Source organism: Coregonus clupeaformis, chromosome 14 (genome assembly GCF_020615455.1).
Source record: "Coregonus clupeaformis isolate EN_2021a chromosome 14, ASM2061545v1, whole genome shotgun sequence".
NCBI lineage: Eukaryota > Metazoa > Chordata > Actinopteri > Salmoniformes > Salmonidae > Coregonus > Coregonus clupeaformis.
The window spans coordinates 11,255,145-11,271,593 of record NC_059205.1 but is presented as its reverse complement, the minus strand read 5'-3'; the positions used below and the strand labels follow the sequence as shown (position 1 = coordinate 11,271,593).

Sequence of the window (16,449 nt, the reverse complement as noted above, 5' to 3'; positions counted from 1 at the left end):
GTGCAGTCAAAAATGTGATTTTCCTGTGTTTTCTATACACCACATGACCAAAAGTATGTGGACACCTGTTCGTCAAACATCTAATTCCAAAATCATGGTCATTAATATGGAGTTGGTCCCCCTTTTGCTGCTATATCAGCCTCCACTCTTCGGGGAAGGCTTTCCACTAGATATTGGAACATTGCGAGGACTTGCTTCCATTCAGTCACAAGTGCATTAGTGAGGTCGGGCACTGATGTTGGGCGTTTAGGCCTGGCTCGCAGTCTGTATTCGATGGGGTTGAGGTCAGGGCTCTGTGCAGGCCAGTCAATTTCTGATTTTGAGTACAAACAAGTCATATCTGGTATAAATGGAATCAAAATATTTTCTTCTCTCTCTTGCTCCTGTTATCCACTCTGCAGAAAGGTTGTATGAACATGTTTCTCTTGTAGGCTGCTCGGCCTTTGGCATGAGTCGGTCTGTTATGTCCATGCTTTGCTTTGTAACTCTAAGATCTTCATGCTTAGAATAATGCTTTGTAATGCTTGTTAATGCTTTGTAACTGAAGCGTTATGCCTTGTGATTTCACTCATTTTACAACGTTATTAAATATTTGCCTTTGATATAGACAATTCTTATTCCTTTCTTCCCCTTTCTACTACTGGAGCTCAGCTATAGTATATTGCATATTTGAATCATCTTTATGGAGTCAGATATTCACTTTAATAGACTTTAATCATATTAAATGCATAGTCTTATTATGGGTTGCATGTGAGATATACTGTATATAATAAATATTACCCCACTACAACCACAACAAAATACCTTTCCCCAGTGGTTACACCATGTAGTCATTATCTGTTCATGTTGGATTTATAAAATGAATAAATGTAAGTGTGTCAGTAGCCTTTCTTTGGACATTTCCTGTAAAATGGAAATTGAGTTTTTGTATGGCAGCCTCAAGACTCACTTTTGCTGTAGTCTGAAAGGGAAGCTAAGCCACCGTAGTAAAAACACTGCTCTTAATGAAACAGCCACTAATGCACATTGCCATTGCAAAAGGAAAGAGCAAATTGGCCATTTAATTGAATGAGGTAAATCACTTTCAACTCATGAGCAAGAAATCCATTAAAGGTCCCTCCGAATAGAGCCACAATCATTAGCCCAGGCTTATTTGTGCAGCTTCTCTTCTCTCTCACATTAAGTAAATGTCCATTATGGCTTCTGGGTTGAGGAACTCCCTGTCCTGAATTCTTGTTTATGTAGATCACATTCTCCCTAGGCAAATAAACGTAGTCCATTATGTATGGCATAGCATTGTAACTAGTGGGCTGTTGTGTGTGTCGATAACATGGTATCTTGATTCTTGTGACAATGTTTAAGGTTTCAGATGATTAACTATCGATCTGTGACTCTCAAATTGTGTCATGGGTAAATAAATGCGTGCTGGTATTTGGGAGGATATATTCTGAAAAAATACAAAGTACTACCACTGGTTGTATAGGCTATTACATAAAGCTACCTAAATGCTGTGGCGTTTGATGTACATTGTTGTTATGTACATTAACATGACATGCTTAACATTAGTCAGGTCATGATTCTTCCTGTTACGTAATATCATGACATACAGTCTGGGTTGGATGCAGTCTCCAACACATACCTAGTTATTCATGTGACACAGGCACCAGTGGGAATATAATGGGCTAATAACTCATGCACTAACAGTACAGAGGTTCTTAGTATTTTCATTATGGGCACCCAGATATATATTTTATTTCAAGTGAAATTGATCAAATGTTCAATAGGGGTCCCTGGGGGAAAGAAGGTTGGGAACCCCTGCATTAACCAATACCATTCTAATTCACTACAGTAATTTTATAGATGTAAAACGTAACAGGTTCCAATTGACAAAAGTGAAATCAATACCGGGACCCTTCTCTCTCCTAACTGTATTCTGTCTTCCACTCTCCCCATCTCTTCTTCCTCCCCCCTCATCACTTCCTGTTTTGCTTTATCCATCTCTTTCACTCCCCTTCCCCTCAGCTTCCCTAAAGACATTCATAATGAGCTGTACAGTAAACAGCTGGGGGTGAGGAGTGGGTGGGAAGTAGGTGTGGGAGGTGGAAGAGAGGGTGATTTCCCAGAATCATCAACCGTCAATACCTAGGCTGTCACAATTCATGGCCCCTGTCCAATGCCCAAGCACTGATAATCACCCATGCCTGGAAATTCACTTGTCAGCCTACGCATAGGCATTGTGGTTTACGGAAAGCACAGATATGCAGAACTGATAAATGGCCTGCTGCCATATGAGCTGAGTGGACATAAATATAATTGTGGGAGGACAGGTGGATGTATCAAACATGGATGCTGAGCAACAAATGAGCAACAAAGTAATCAGGGAAGTTGTGCTTATAACTTATTTGGTTATTTCCTGACAGTATTTTGTGCACCATCAAAGATGTGAAAACAGTGTTGCCTACAGGATTATTGGATGTTATGGTGGATGGGAATGTTAAAAAAGAAAAGACGTTCAGGTGAACGTTAGGCTATTGAATAGCGTATTCATATTGATGTTCTATTTACTGCAGTTTTGCTACTATAGTGTTGTAGGGGGGACATACATAACGGTGGAAGGATAGGGGGTTGTATCAAACATGCAGAGGGCCTAGTAGCCTATGCATCATTAGTGGATGATGATGAGGAACAGAGTAATCAGGGAGGTTATTAGACAGTTTCAATGGAAAACAAAATACATTTCCAAAGAAATTACAAACGTTTAAATTCTCATTTCTCTGTTCCTAAATAAATGGAAATCATTCCTGTTTTGCGTAAAGGAGTTTCTCATCTGCCTTAGCAACTCAGTGAGCCAGAAAAATAAAGACAAAAAAGGATAAAACAGTTATTCACAACATCACCTTTTTAATATTCTGTGCTGACAGAATGTCTTGCTACAATATTAGAGAACTGTAAAAGTACAACAGTGACTAGTAATGCTTACAGGCTCCTTCTCCTTTCCTCTGCCCCCCTCTCAGTGCTCTCCAGAGTCCCTGGAAGCAGCCGGTTCCTCCAGCCTTCTTCCTCCCACCTGTAGCAGTGGAGAGGCTGGTGGAGGACAGTTGGTGTGTGGAGCAGGCTACAGGACTCCGCTAGAAGGAGCATAGTGTTCCTGGTGGTCAGCACCTCATCACTGATCAGTGTGCCATTCTGAGATCAATGGCAGCTCTCTGGGGGAGATAGAGGGAACCCCAGATGTTTTCTCTGTGTTGGAGAGGTTAAGCTCCTCTAAAATAATTTGAATATCTGCCTTATCAAGGACCTGGCCAATGATCTGGTTGGCCAGACAGATGATGGAGTGTTGATGCTGCTTATGGAAGTGAAGCTTCCACTAAGTGATGAGGACAAGAAGGACAGGGAGCTGTCGCTGTTGTATGCAGCATAGGCCTACTCATCACCCCTAGGGAGGTCCATGGGTTCCTTCTTGTCAAGGTCATCAAGGTTAAAAAAAACTCTCAGGAGAGATCCAGTCATTTAAATATAATTCAGATAGCCCTCTCTGTCATACAGAATTAAACTTTTATCCATTTAGTTCGATTACACAGTTTAGTGATATAGGCCTACATTCAAGCAAAATTGGAGAGAAAAAAATCTAAGGGGCACTTCAGAAGAATTACATGCAAAGGTGTAGGCTCCTTTACAATAAAAATGCATTAGGCCCACTGATTGATCATTTAATAGCCAAAATTGTGCAAAGTCATTTGATCATAAAATAAAATATATTTAGCAAACCACATTTGTTCTACATTTCTATTGTTCTACCTTTGGAGTGCCAACCAATTGTGGTTGGGCTGGAACAAAAACCTGCATATTATCTCCAGTGTGTAGCTATACTGCCGTTTTGCAGAGGGATTGTCATCTCTCTTGGAGACATAGCATAGGCCTATTGTTTTTTTGTATGTTTGTGAACACATTTTCTCTAGAACAAGGCAAAACAGATGTATGTTATAGAACAAGACTGTAAAGAGATAGAAATATGCAGATTATAAATATGCTGAGCAAGCGGATTATCTGCGTTTGTTGATATTGCTGAAACCCGGTGGTGAAGGAGGAACGTCAAATTCAAATCGAGAAAAGAATCTGTACCTGCTCACATTGAAATAAAGCATCGTTCAGAAACATATACATACATGTTATTCCTTTGAAATCATGATTGGAATTTTCAAAACCAAACGAATGGACCACTGTCTACCCGGTTTTACTCGGTGAGGTATGCCTCCACAATCGCAGCGATTGGTCAGTATGACAAATGTATGGGCGGGGTCATTTGCGTCCAATGGCAATACGAGTCTTTCATTGGTTAATCCTTTAAAGGACCCTTCTCTCATTGGTCAAAATATGTTGCGCTGCCATTGGTTTATATTACACACGCCGACAGTTTTGAAAACTGCATTTTACTTCAGAAAGCACGCAAACGAGATCGCAAGGCAATAGTCTTTGCTCTAGTTACATTTTTCTTCAAAGAGGAAAGTCAAAATAGCAAGATCCTCCAGAGAATTCTGGAACGAGCCTGTGTGTTCATTAATCAGTCATTCATGCATGGTACGTTGAAAGTATATTTTAATGTTTTGTTGCATCGCTAGCCAAGGTAGCCAATATTTGCTTTCAATCGAAACCCAGATAGTTAACGTTAGTAGGTAGCCAAATCTTGATTTACTTGCAGACGTGTGTGTTGATTAAAACATTTACAAAACAGCCGTGGCATTTAGGGTCCAGTTGATTACGTTATCTAGCTGTTATCTAGGTTTGCGATTCGTTTGATCAGTGTTCATTATTTGTTTCATGTGACTTTACCTTCTTTCTAACATTAGAGCCCGCACATTGTTACAATGTTACAAGGGGACGACGGTGCCCAGCTCGAGTGCAGTGTCGTGGTGGAGCGCCTGAACTCCTCTGGCCAGGCCACCAAACGCCAAGTCATCCGGAAGGCAGCTGTTCTTCTCGGTCGCAACGAGTTCCAGGAGATAATCCTGCGCGTGCACGACGGTAAAATACCCCAAAGTTACACGCTCAAAGAGTTCCAGCTCTTTACCCGGTTTGCCAAGGATGGCAAGTGCACCGTCAAACTGCTCCCCGAAAACATCCAGGTGCTCATCTCTGACTGCCCGCCCCACCTATTAAACATTTTCCTGAAGACCTTGAGTATCAAACACCAGGCCTGGCAGACTAGCAAGCCCATGACTGACCGAGAGAAGCTGAAAGCCTGTCTGCCCCGCAGCTTCGAGACCATCAGCCCATTACAGCGGAAGGATGTACAGAAGGCCAATGAGTTGAGGAGCAAAGTGAACACGCCATTGCTCTCTAAAGGCCTGGTAGTGAGGACTGGTAATAAGATGACTGGAGGACCACAGGGACAGCAGGTTAAGAGACCAAGGACGGACTGTGACTCAAGCCCAGTGAGTTGAGTTCATATCCTCTGTGACTTGATCATTTCTCCCCAAGCTGAAATTCAACCTGGTTTGCACTGAACAGCCCTGCTAGTGAAAATGCATTGCATGCCATTTAGCTTAGTCTATGTATTATCACTGACTCGGTTTCATTAGACATAAGATTGGTTTGATGTCCAACATTTTGTTAGCTGTTAGGCTAGTCCTTGATGACGAAGATGTTGTTGAATAAATGTTTTTAATTATGCTCAATTTTCAGGTGAAGGCACTCCACCCAAGCAAAAAGCCCATCCTGTCTCTACCAACGGCACGCAAGTTGAACAAAGAACAAGCCGCTGTCCTCAGCGCTGTGTTGAGTGGGAAGAATGTTTTCTTCACCGGCAGTGCAGGTATCTACCTTCAATTCGAAGCTGAAGTCATTACTTTAATGGTATGAGGTTGACTCATACATTTGACTCATACATTCAGGACCCTCACATAGTTTTTTTGTTTATTCAAGACTGTGTGTGTGGTCTGTATTTTTGTTCAGGCACAGGGAAGTCCTTCCTGTTGAAGAGGATTGTGGGCTCGCTGCCGCCCAAAAGCACCTACGCCACGGCCAGCACGGGCGTGGCAGCGTGTCACATTGGGGGAATCACGCTACACAATTTTGCTGGTCAGTCACCACACCACCGAATAGGATAGAGAGAGTGTTGGTTTGTGTGAGAGCTGTCTAGGAATGGCAGTCTCGACTCTAAACAGTTGTTTCATTTTACACGTTGTGATAGTCCCCATACTTAGCTTCACAAAATGGTCGCCTGCCGGTTACCAGAACTGTACTATGGGCCTTTAGTGAAGGGTTGGCTAAACACCATCTCTCTCGCTCTTCTTTCACCCTCCCTATTTCCTTACTTCTCTCCTTCCCACCTTTTCCATATTCTCTTTAAGCTGTTATTACCCCTTTTGTCTCTCTCTCTGTGTCTCTCAGGTATCGGGTCAGGCTCAGCCCCTCTGGAGCAATGTATAGAGCTGGCCCAGAGGCCTGGGGTCCTGCAGCACTGGACCAGCTGTCGCCACCTCATCATCGACGAGATCTCCATGGTGGAGGCCCAGTTTTTCGACAAGCTGGAGGCCATAGCCAGGTACTAGAAGCACCACTCTCTCGCACCCTATATAATTTAGTGTTGGATTATATAATTACACGTTTATGGGCTGAATCCTAGCTTCAGAAATGCCACTCCCATTGATTCCAATACACAATTTAAGAATGATGTACACGTATCAACTGACGTGTTGCTATTCCAAGTTCATCTCGTATAATTCTCTTATGATTTCTTCTGTTGACATGTCGTTGCTCCAGGTCTCTGAGGAGGTCCACAGAGCCGTTTGGAGGCATCCACCTGATAGTGTGTGGCGACTTCCTCCAGCTGCCCCCGGTCTCCAAGGGAAAGGACAAGGCCACGTTCTGCTTCCAGGTCAGAAAGCCTGGTGATAATGGTGACATGTCATGATATTGCTCCACTGACTCTCACCTTGAGCATTTTTCATTACAGCATGTGTCAGTCTAGCCATGTTGACATCTGCTACTTGGTGGGTGTATTAGATTAAAGTCCTAACATCTTAACACAGAAGCTTGCTTACAACGTGTGAATAAGTCATGCATTACTAATATCAATGACAGATTTGGGGTAAACCTTTGAGTTACATCTAACTTGTACAGTATTTCGAGTCAGTGTCCGAGATTATATCTTATATGATGAAAAGACAATGCTGACCTCTCCTTGACCTCTACTCTCCTTGACCTCTAGTCTAGAAGCTGGCGGAAGTGCATCCAGCTGAACATGGAGCTGACTGAGGTGCGCAGACAGACGGACCAGTCCTTCATCTCCCTCCTGCAGGCAGTGAGGGTGGGCAGGTACAGTACGCTGAGCAGTGGACAATAGGCAGCCATTTTGGATGGCTGTTCTGGGCCTATTCAATGGGTGTATCTCAATAGTTTGAAGCAGCTTCCTCTCCTTGTGTTTTCTTTCATGAAATGCAAGATTGGTAGAAGATATGCTTCACCTATCCAGTTCTTTCACAAAATGTGACTAGGAACGAGAGGAGAGAAAGCCACTTTATAGACTGAGAAGCATCCAGTGTGCCACCAACTAACTGATATCCATGGTCTCATGACAAAATGCCAGTTCTACAGTATACCATATAGAGTGAGCCATTTAGTAAAATAAAATGTTCTACGTGTTGGAATGGAATCCTAATCATGCAATATGCTACGTATTAATTAAGTCAATGTCCATCATCCAATCCCACAGAGTCACAGAGGAAGTCACTGCCAAGCTGATGGGGAGCGCCTATCACAAGATCGAGCGGGATGGTATCCTGGCAACCAGGCTTTGCACTCACAAGGATGACGTAGAGCTCACAAATGACAACAAGCTCCAGCAGCTGCCAGGTTTGGTGTTTTTCTTTATTTTTGATAATTATAAGGAATTTTATCCCCCACAGTTCTTCCATTGTTGTGAGACACACCGTTGCCTTGAGGCAAGTGACGATTGGCCAGTAGTGTGTCACAGGCTTGAGTCACCTGACAGGGCCGGCCCTAGCCTCTAAGTGACTGAAACGACCGCTTAGGGCCCCGTGACCGCTAGGAGGCCTCCGACCAAAACATTTATAAATAACCCACAGATTTTGTTAGTCACTCTCACTCAGATATATTAACATGGCATAAGTCATGGTAAAACTTGTAGAATTGCAGGAAATATTTATTTATTAAATTAGGGCCCCCAAAAGGCTGCCTCGTGACCGCATAGGACCTTGAGGGTCTCGCTTCCAAAGGTGTTTTTGGGTGCTAACCCAATTAGCAGGCCATTTCAGGAAGTCCTGTTCCAACCTTCCTCACTTCCTTTTGATATTTCCTTTGTTAGGCCCCCATACACAAAGCTTGCAGGAAAAAAATGATTCACTAATGAATTGCAGCCTTGCGCAGACTAGGGGTGTGACGTTTTAACGAATTAGGAATCGTAAACTTTTTTTGTTGACACATTTTAAATCACAGTGCAGTTATCACAATGTCCCGATCATCATAAAGGCAAAAATATTTTTGGTACAAATACGCAACAATGCTGTAAGGAGATGTGCATCTTTCTAATGATTTGCCAAGGATCTAAAGAGCTCCACAGGTCATTGTCATTAACTGTTGGAGAAATGTCAGAGTGAGACAGGGAAGTGACAGCCACAAAGTCCTGTATGGCAATACTTTGAGAAGTTAAATGAGAATGAGAATTGAACTACAGTGGCAATACAGGTGCAATGCTGAAAGAGAGGCACCGTGAGACCCAACCCGTTGCTGGCAGCAGTGCGATAAGGGACAGGGTGAGAATCTCAGTGCTGATTACAGAAATGATTGCAGTTGATATGCAGCCATTGTCAATGGTAGAGGATGTCTGCTTCAATACCCTAATGGCATATCTAAAACCGTGACAGCCCTGATGGAGAAATTGTACAATGATTGCTCTGCAAGTACAAAGTACGAGCACTCAAACACCATACATAGCTTTAACAGATTGTTGGACGTCTATGAACACGCTGTCATGCATCACTGCAACGAGCCATCACATTGATTAGAAGTGGGACATGAAGTCCCATGTACTGAGAACATGGAGGTGAGGCACACAACAGAACCTAAAATGACATTAATACCATTGTTGCTGAGTAGGTGGGGGACAGCAGGAAGGTGAGCGCCATCTAGCTGGTAGGTAGCCAGGACTGCTGTATATTGAACTGCATTGCCCCCTAGAGGTCATATATGACCATGTCATTTTTTTTGGAATTCGCGTCGTTTTCTGAAGAAGAAAAAAAATAGCAGTTTAAACGTTCAGTGACATTTTACATTTGTCACATCCCAAGCCCAGACACCCCATGATTTAAGTCGGCTAGAATCAATGCAAGGACATGGTCTTGTTTTTGATTTGTGAACCCAGCCTTATGCTGCCCTTGTTGCTGGGCAACCTGTGGTGAGTGTTTGCCCCCAGCTACCATGGGTTCTCTCTCTGTGTGTCCTGCTGGTTTTAATGGTCATGGAGTCCTACTGAGATGAACATTGAAAGTAGGGTTGTCACTTACATCAGGTGTAAAAACAAATTCTGCCCCAATTGCTCAAAACAAAATCTCCATCCATGTGCTGCTTTTGTTAGGAGACCCAACTGAACATGTCCTCTGTCTTTTTTCTTTGAGTCACAAACAGACAATCTTGTTGCTTAGGTTACAGATCTGTGATCTCCTGGGTGTCATATTGTGAAGATGTAGTCATCCCAGATAAGGTTGTGAAGGTGTATCCCAAAAGTAAGCCCTCTTAGCAAGTCTCTCAATGAGCTGTTAAACAGGAAGAGGAGGGCATTCAAAGAGGGTACCCAATACTTAGTTAAATAGGCTGCAAAAAGTGGTGACGTGAAATCAGGAGAGCTAAACGGATGTGCAAGGACAAAATTGGAAAAATAATGTGGTACCAATTTTAGGCTTGGCCTGGGATGGTATGAAAACTGTTGTGGGGTTGCAGGACAAAAGTAAGAAAAGTTGCCATTAGATGGCTTTAATTCTGACTGGCACAGGTGTTGAGTTTTATCTCAGTTTTGATGTACACGATTTTAGTAATAAATTCTAAATTAAACACGACCCCCCCCTTTGATGAATGCAGTGTGGTTAGCACATTTTGACACTGCAAACCCAGAAAAAGCCCTGGACGTCACCTGACATGGACTAACAAAATCAATATATATTTTTGGGGGGGGTTGGGGGCTGTAAGCAGTCACTTAGAAGCTGTCAAGAGATGACTCAAGCCTGTGACATAGCACTGGCCAATCGTCACGTTTTCTTATCTCCTCTGCAGAGCAATTGGGCCGTATCTTTAATTGCATCTTAACAGTCTACTGTCATCCATGTTGCCAAGAACATCTACTCAAAGGTTTTTAATGATTACAGACCAGTCACCAGGGGGTAGACGCTAGCCAATTACAATCATTTTGGCACCATGATTGATAATAAATTGAGCTCAGTGTAACACTGACGTTGTGTAAGAAGGGCCAGCAACAGCTTTTTTTGTCACAGGAAACTGGGAAAGTTCCAGGTTGACAGGACCTTGACTCTCTTATAAATCGTACAATCGTCTAACATTTTCTTTGATCTGTTGGTATGGCAACCTTAGTATCAAAGCTAAACATCCACTAGCTAGAATATTGAAAGTGGGCAGAAATCTCACAGGAGTCCAGCAAAGGAGTCTGACCTGTCCAACAGACAAGTGGTGAGGAAGACAGAATCCATCCTGTCTGTCTGTGCCCACCCTCTACACCCTTCAAACTCAACTCTGGACCTTGAAGCCAGTTCCACTGCATTTTTTTATTGTTCCCCTCTAATCAGGGACTGATTTAGACTTGGGACACCAGGTGTGTGCAATTAATGATCAGGTAAAACAGAACCAGCAGGCTCCGGACCTTGTAGGGTTAGAGGAGTACCCCTGCTCTACACCATGAGTTCCATCCTGTCTGACTGTGTCCTCCCTCTACACCATGAGTTCCATCCTGTCTGACTGTGTCCTCCCTCTACACCATGAGTTCCATCCTGTCTGACTGTGTCCTCCCTCTACACCATGAGTTCCATCCTGTCTGACTGTGTCCTCCCTCTACACCATGAGTTCCATCCTGTCTGACTGTGTCCTCCCTCTACACCAGGGTGTCTAACTCATTATATGCTGGTTTTTGGTCAATTAAGACTTGGACAACCAGGTGAGGGGAGTTCCTTACTAATTAGTGACCTTAATTCATCAATCAAGTACAAGGGTGGAGCGAAAACCCGCAGACACTCGGCCCTCCTCTGACACTGGCCATCCCCTACACCATGAGTTCCAGGTCCTACCCTCTGGCTCCTGGGTTTAGAGTCCCAACTGTCAAGACTAACCGGTACAAGCACTCCTTTACCCTTAGTGTCATTGCCCTTTTCAATACAGGGAAGAGGAGGAGGTAGGCTACTCTGTCCTACTGGTATCATTGTCCTTGGTTGTCATAACATGGGGATGATGGTAATGTGGTGATGATGTTGCTAATGATGCTTTTGGTCAGCATATTCTTGATGTTGACGTGATAATTTGAGAATGTTGTTGGGTTTACTACTACTTTAGTGTTGTGCAGCTGCTAATGTTGATCATTAGTATTGTATACTGTATATCTACATTGATGCTGTCAACCCATGGCTGATGTAGCAGCCCATTGATGTAGCAACCCATTGTATTGTGATCCGTGTGGATTTAGTTTGTCTCCAAATGCTACCCCTGCTGCAAAGCCGAATGCCCTCTGGGACAAATTTAAGTGGAAACTTGATGATGTTGGAACATAAACTGTGTGCAACATTTTAAAAGGGTCCTCTTGCTTTTGTTTCCAGGGTCAGTGCGGGTATTTGAGGCTGTGGACAGCGACCCTGCGCTGGTGAAGATCATAGACACCCAGAGTCCCGTCAGCAGGCTGCTGCAGCTTAAAGTGGGCGCTCAGGTCAGTGCATGGAGACTACTCCTACAGTGGTCACAACTGAATAGGAGTGAATGCATCTCTAACCTGTTGAGCTAGCTTGACTCAATGATGATCAGAGGCATGGCGTTTTAAAGTAATATGATATGACCGCTCACTGACTAAGCTGATTTAATTCCTATCCCCAGGTCATGCTAACAAAGAACCTGGACGTCCAACGTGGCCTGGTCAATGGGGCTCGAGGTGTCGTAGTAGATTTTCAGCCGGGGAAACTAGGTAAATTCAATATACAGTACACATCTACATACAATAAACAATAGGATTCAGAGGTTAAAAAAAGTATATGGTTCGGGTCTCGGGTGTGTAGAAAAGTAGCTAACACTTTATTTACTCTAGAGACTCAGTAACATTGAAACTATCTACTAACCCTTGCCTTAACCTTTAACCTAACCCTTATTCTAAACCTAACCGTAACCTTAGCAAGCAGTTGTTTATCAACAGTTTGTTGATAGTATAACCATCTGCAGATAGAAAATCGGGACTATCCAAATAAAGTGACCCAAAAGAATGCTTTAATGCCTAATAACCCTCAAATGTAATTGCAGCTATCTGTTTTAACTATGCATTTATGATGATTGATTCATTCACAAACCAGTGTTCCCTAACTCTGTATAGCACCAGTCCCATCAGTCCTTTCTGACTCCTCAGGGCTCCCACGCGTACGTTTCCTGTGCGGCACCACCGAGGTGCTGAAGCCAGAGCGGTGGATGTTCAAGGCCGGAGGCGGGCTCTACCTGAGCCGCCAGCAGCTGCCACTCAAACTGGCCTGGGCCATCTCCATCCACAAGAGCCAGGTGAGGCGTGGCAATGACCATAGAAGGTCATATGGAGTGCTTTGGTAAACTCTCTAGAACGGAGTAAGGATTCCACATATGAGCAGTATTCAAATACAAAGAAAATGCATCCTTCCCGATCTTCTTGGAGGTGACCTGATACAATTGATTTGGTTAAAGCTATGCAGTGCAACTTCTGCTTTCTCCTGTCCAATAGTGTTGGATCATTGATAACGCCCTCTCTCTCTGACGTCAAATGTAATGGACCTACAGCCTATGTTTGATCACATTCCCAAAACGCAATCCTCTCCCTTTGGACGCGATGACGCGCCCCTACCAAACTGCTACTGCACAGATAAATGCGATATCTCATGAACTCCATCTAGATCACCATGATGCTTTTATCTATCCATTAAAGTTCCACAAGGCAGATACATTAAGGGGAGAGGAAAGGTGGCATGCGCCTGGATGAAATGGAATCCAGCCAGCCTCCGATGATGGATGACCATTTAGCAATTCTCACTCCCCATATGTCACCCCATGTCTTGACACTAAACCACCAGACAGTGTTGGTCACAAATCAGCTGAGTTTGACCCTGGGTGTTATTACTCAGCGCACCACCATCTCTGCAGATCCATCTCCTGCCCGAGAACTGGATCTCATTACTCTGAAATGTGTCTGTGTGATTGGCTAGACAGATGAGCCGAGCACTCTGGTTAATTGAGTTCATTGGTCACTGTCGGTGTCATCAATGTTTGGTTTCCCTCCCCTTGACTGAGGCAGCGGTAGAAACCGATGGAGTGAACAGTGATGTCACAGGATCATAACCTTGTGATAATTGCAGCTTTATATTAGCATTGAAGATGTGCAGCTCTAAGCAATATGTCTCGATTCTGTGTTCATATGATTCATTCTCTATGAATCATTGTTTTTCTGCAGCTATCCAAACAAAGCTAGTTTTCACTACACTTCAGGCTGACTGATTCACATCACGTGTATGGAATAGGTCTTCCTGTCTGTATGATCGTCTACCGGATTCTGTCTATTTCCATGCGACTGTATTTGGGGCATGTTTCTTACCCACTGTGTGTGTCAGGGCATGACGCTGGACTGTGTGGAAATCTCCCTGGCGCGGGTGTTCGAGAGCGGGCAGGCCTATGTGGCTCTGTCTCGGGCCAAGAGCCTGGAGGGGCTAAGGGTCATGGACTTTGACCCCCGCGTGGTCCGTGCCAACCCTGACGTGTTGCACTTCTACAGCAAGCTGAGGAAAGAGAGGCTACTGTTGCAGGTGAGTTTCTGGCTGTGTATTGACAGTAGGTCCTAATGTTTTTTGACCCAGTCTGGGTCCTCATAGGGGTTATCTAACAAGGACCCAGAATAGGTCAAAGGGTTTATAGACCTACAGTGACTTATTCCACATTTTGTTACAGCTTGAACTCAAAATGGATTAAATGATTTTCTCACCCATCTAAACACAATACCCCATAATGACAGTGAAAACATGTTTTTAGCCATTTTAGGGGGAAAAAACACAAAACAATGAAATACAGAAATCTCATTTACATAAGTATTCACACCCCTGTGTCAATACTTTGTAGAAGGACCTTTGTGAGCGATTACAGCTGTGAGGCTTTCTGGGTAAGTCGTAAGAGCTTTCCACATCTGGAATGTGCAACATTTGCCCATTATTCTTGTCAAAATTATTCAAGCTCTGTCAAATTGATTGTTGATCATTGCTAGACATCCATTTTCAGGTCTTGCCATAGATTTTGAAGTAGATTTCAGTCAAAACTGTAACTTGAACATTCACTGTCTTGGTATGCAACTCCAGTGTAGATTTGGCCTAGCATTTTAGGTTATTGTCCTGCTGAATGGTGAATTAATCTCCTAGTGTCTGGTGGAAAGCAGACTAAACCATGTTTTCCTTTAGGATTTTGCCTGTGCTTGGCTCCATTCTGTTTATTTTTTTATCCTGAAATTCCCCAGTCCTTAGCGATTACAAGCATACCCATAACATTATACATCCACCACTATGCTTGAAAATATGGAGTGGTACTCAGTAATGTGTTGTATTGGATTTGCTCAAACACTGTATTCAGGACAAAAAGTTAATTGCTTTGCCACATACTTTGCAAACCGGATGCATGTTTTGGAATATTTTTATTCTGTACAAGCTTACTACTTTTCCCTCTGTCAATTAGATTTGTATTGTGGAGTTACTACAATGTTGATCATCATCTGTTTTCTCCTATCACAGCCATTAAATTCTGTAACTGTTTTAAAGTCACCATTGACCTCATGGTGTATTCCTTGAGCAGTTTCCTTCCTCTCCGGAAACTGAGTTAGTAAGGAAGACTATCTTTGTAGTGACTGGGTGTATTGATACACCATCCAAAGTGTAATAATAACTTCACCATGCTCAAAGGATATACTTTTTTGAATGCATTATTTTTTTTACAATACAAATCATACACATACAAACGACAACATCAAATACATCACACCTGCCCAGAGCCACATGCTCACACCCCCATCTCCAGGGCCTGCATCACTCTCCACCACATGGCCTCAAACAGCACAATGTTTTTTCTCTCTGTTGCCCACACACTTTCAACTTTTAGATATTAATCTTAGGGATATTCAATGTCATGTTTATTTTTTTTACTTCTACCAATGGGTTCCCTTTGCGTGGCATCGGAAACCCTCCCTGGTCTTTGTGGTTGAATATGTTTGAAATTCACTGCTCGACTGATGGACCTTACAGATATTTGTATGTGTGGGGTACAGGGATGAGGTAGTCTTTCAAAAATCATGTTAAACAATTATTGCACACAGTGAATCCATGCAATTTACGTGACTTGTTAAGCACATTTTTACTCTTTAACTTATTTAGGCTTACCATAAAGGGGTTGAATACTTATTGACTCAAGACATTTCTGCTTTCAATTATTATTTAATTAGTAAAAATGTCAAAACATAATTCCACTTTGACATTATGGTGTGTGTAGGCCAGTGACACAAATCTCTATTTAATCAATTTTAAATTCAGGCTGTGACAACAATGTGGAAAATGTCAAGGGGTGTGAACACTTTCTGAAGGCACTGTACATGGTCAAAAAATACTAGTTATTTGGAGCAATGGGAACTGTCTTTTCTCTTGAAGTGTATTTTTGGGGGACTGGTAACCTCAGCAGTTTAGAGTTGCGCTTTAATGTTGTCCTACTGTGTACTGCCACCCTGTGTCAAGAGGTGTAAAGTTTTCCAGAGATTTGACCTCTGACGGTGGGTTAGGTCAGGCAATGATCTGTGTTGGGTGCGGCCTTCCAGTTGTGTGGGTGTGTATGTCCAAAGCAAAGGGCTCGTATAACACTCTCTGTATCTTTGCAGGCCTCTATGGATGAGTTTGTGGGAAAAAGTAACAAGGAGAACCGTTGGTGAGAAAGAACCCCTCAACAACCCAAACTATTTTAATTTAACATTTGATTTGTTTTATTTCCATCTTTCAAGTGATTGTCTCAGGCTGTCTACTTTTTTTTTTTTAAAGGTATATACATCATGGACATGCACACTGCCAACAACTTTGTTGATCTAGTTTTATTTTTATATACCTGTTATTTATTGTCATGATCTTGACCGTGTGTGAATGTTGTATGATTTTTAAGCAAATAAAGTTTTAGTTGAACTATACTGAACAAAAATAT

At 42.9% G+C, this 16,449-nt stretch overlaps 1 protein-coding gene across 1 annotated transcript; it reads left to right on the top strand.

Annotated features, from left to right (window-relative positions):
• Positions 1 to 4,439: 4,439 nt before the first annotated feature.
• On the top strand, positions 4,440 to 16,449 carry pif1 (PIF1 5'-to-3' DNA helicase homolog (S. cerevisiae)). The gene is made up of 14 exons (XM_041895763.2): positions 4,440 to 4,578; positions 4,848 to 5,432; positions 5,683 to 5,812; positions 5,953 to 6,078; positions 6,391 to 6,544; positions 6,763 to 6,877; positions 7,211 to 7,317; positions 7,715 to 7,854; positions 11,832 to 11,938; positions 12,103 to 12,190; positions 12,623 to 12,768; positions 13,845 to 14,036; positions 16,136 to 16,182; positions 16,293 to 16,449. The coding sequence occupies exons 1-14, from the start codon at positions 4,576 to 4,578 to the stop codon at positions 16,333 to 16,335; spliced, it is 1,983 nt and encodes a 660-aa protein (XP_041751697.2). The 5' UTR covers positions 4,440 to 4,575; the 3' UTR covers positions 16,336 to 16,449.

Coding starts and splice junctions, on each gene's coding strand:
- pif1 (XM_041895763.2), top strand. Junction 5,813..5,952: donor TTTCTTCACCGGCAGTGCAG/GTATCTACCTTC, acceptor ATTTTTGTTCAG/GCACAGGGAAGTCCTTCCTG. Junction 12,769..13,844: donor TCTCCATCCACAAGAGCCAG/GTGAGGCGTGGC, acceptor TGTGTGTGTCAG/GGCATGACGCTGGACTGTGT.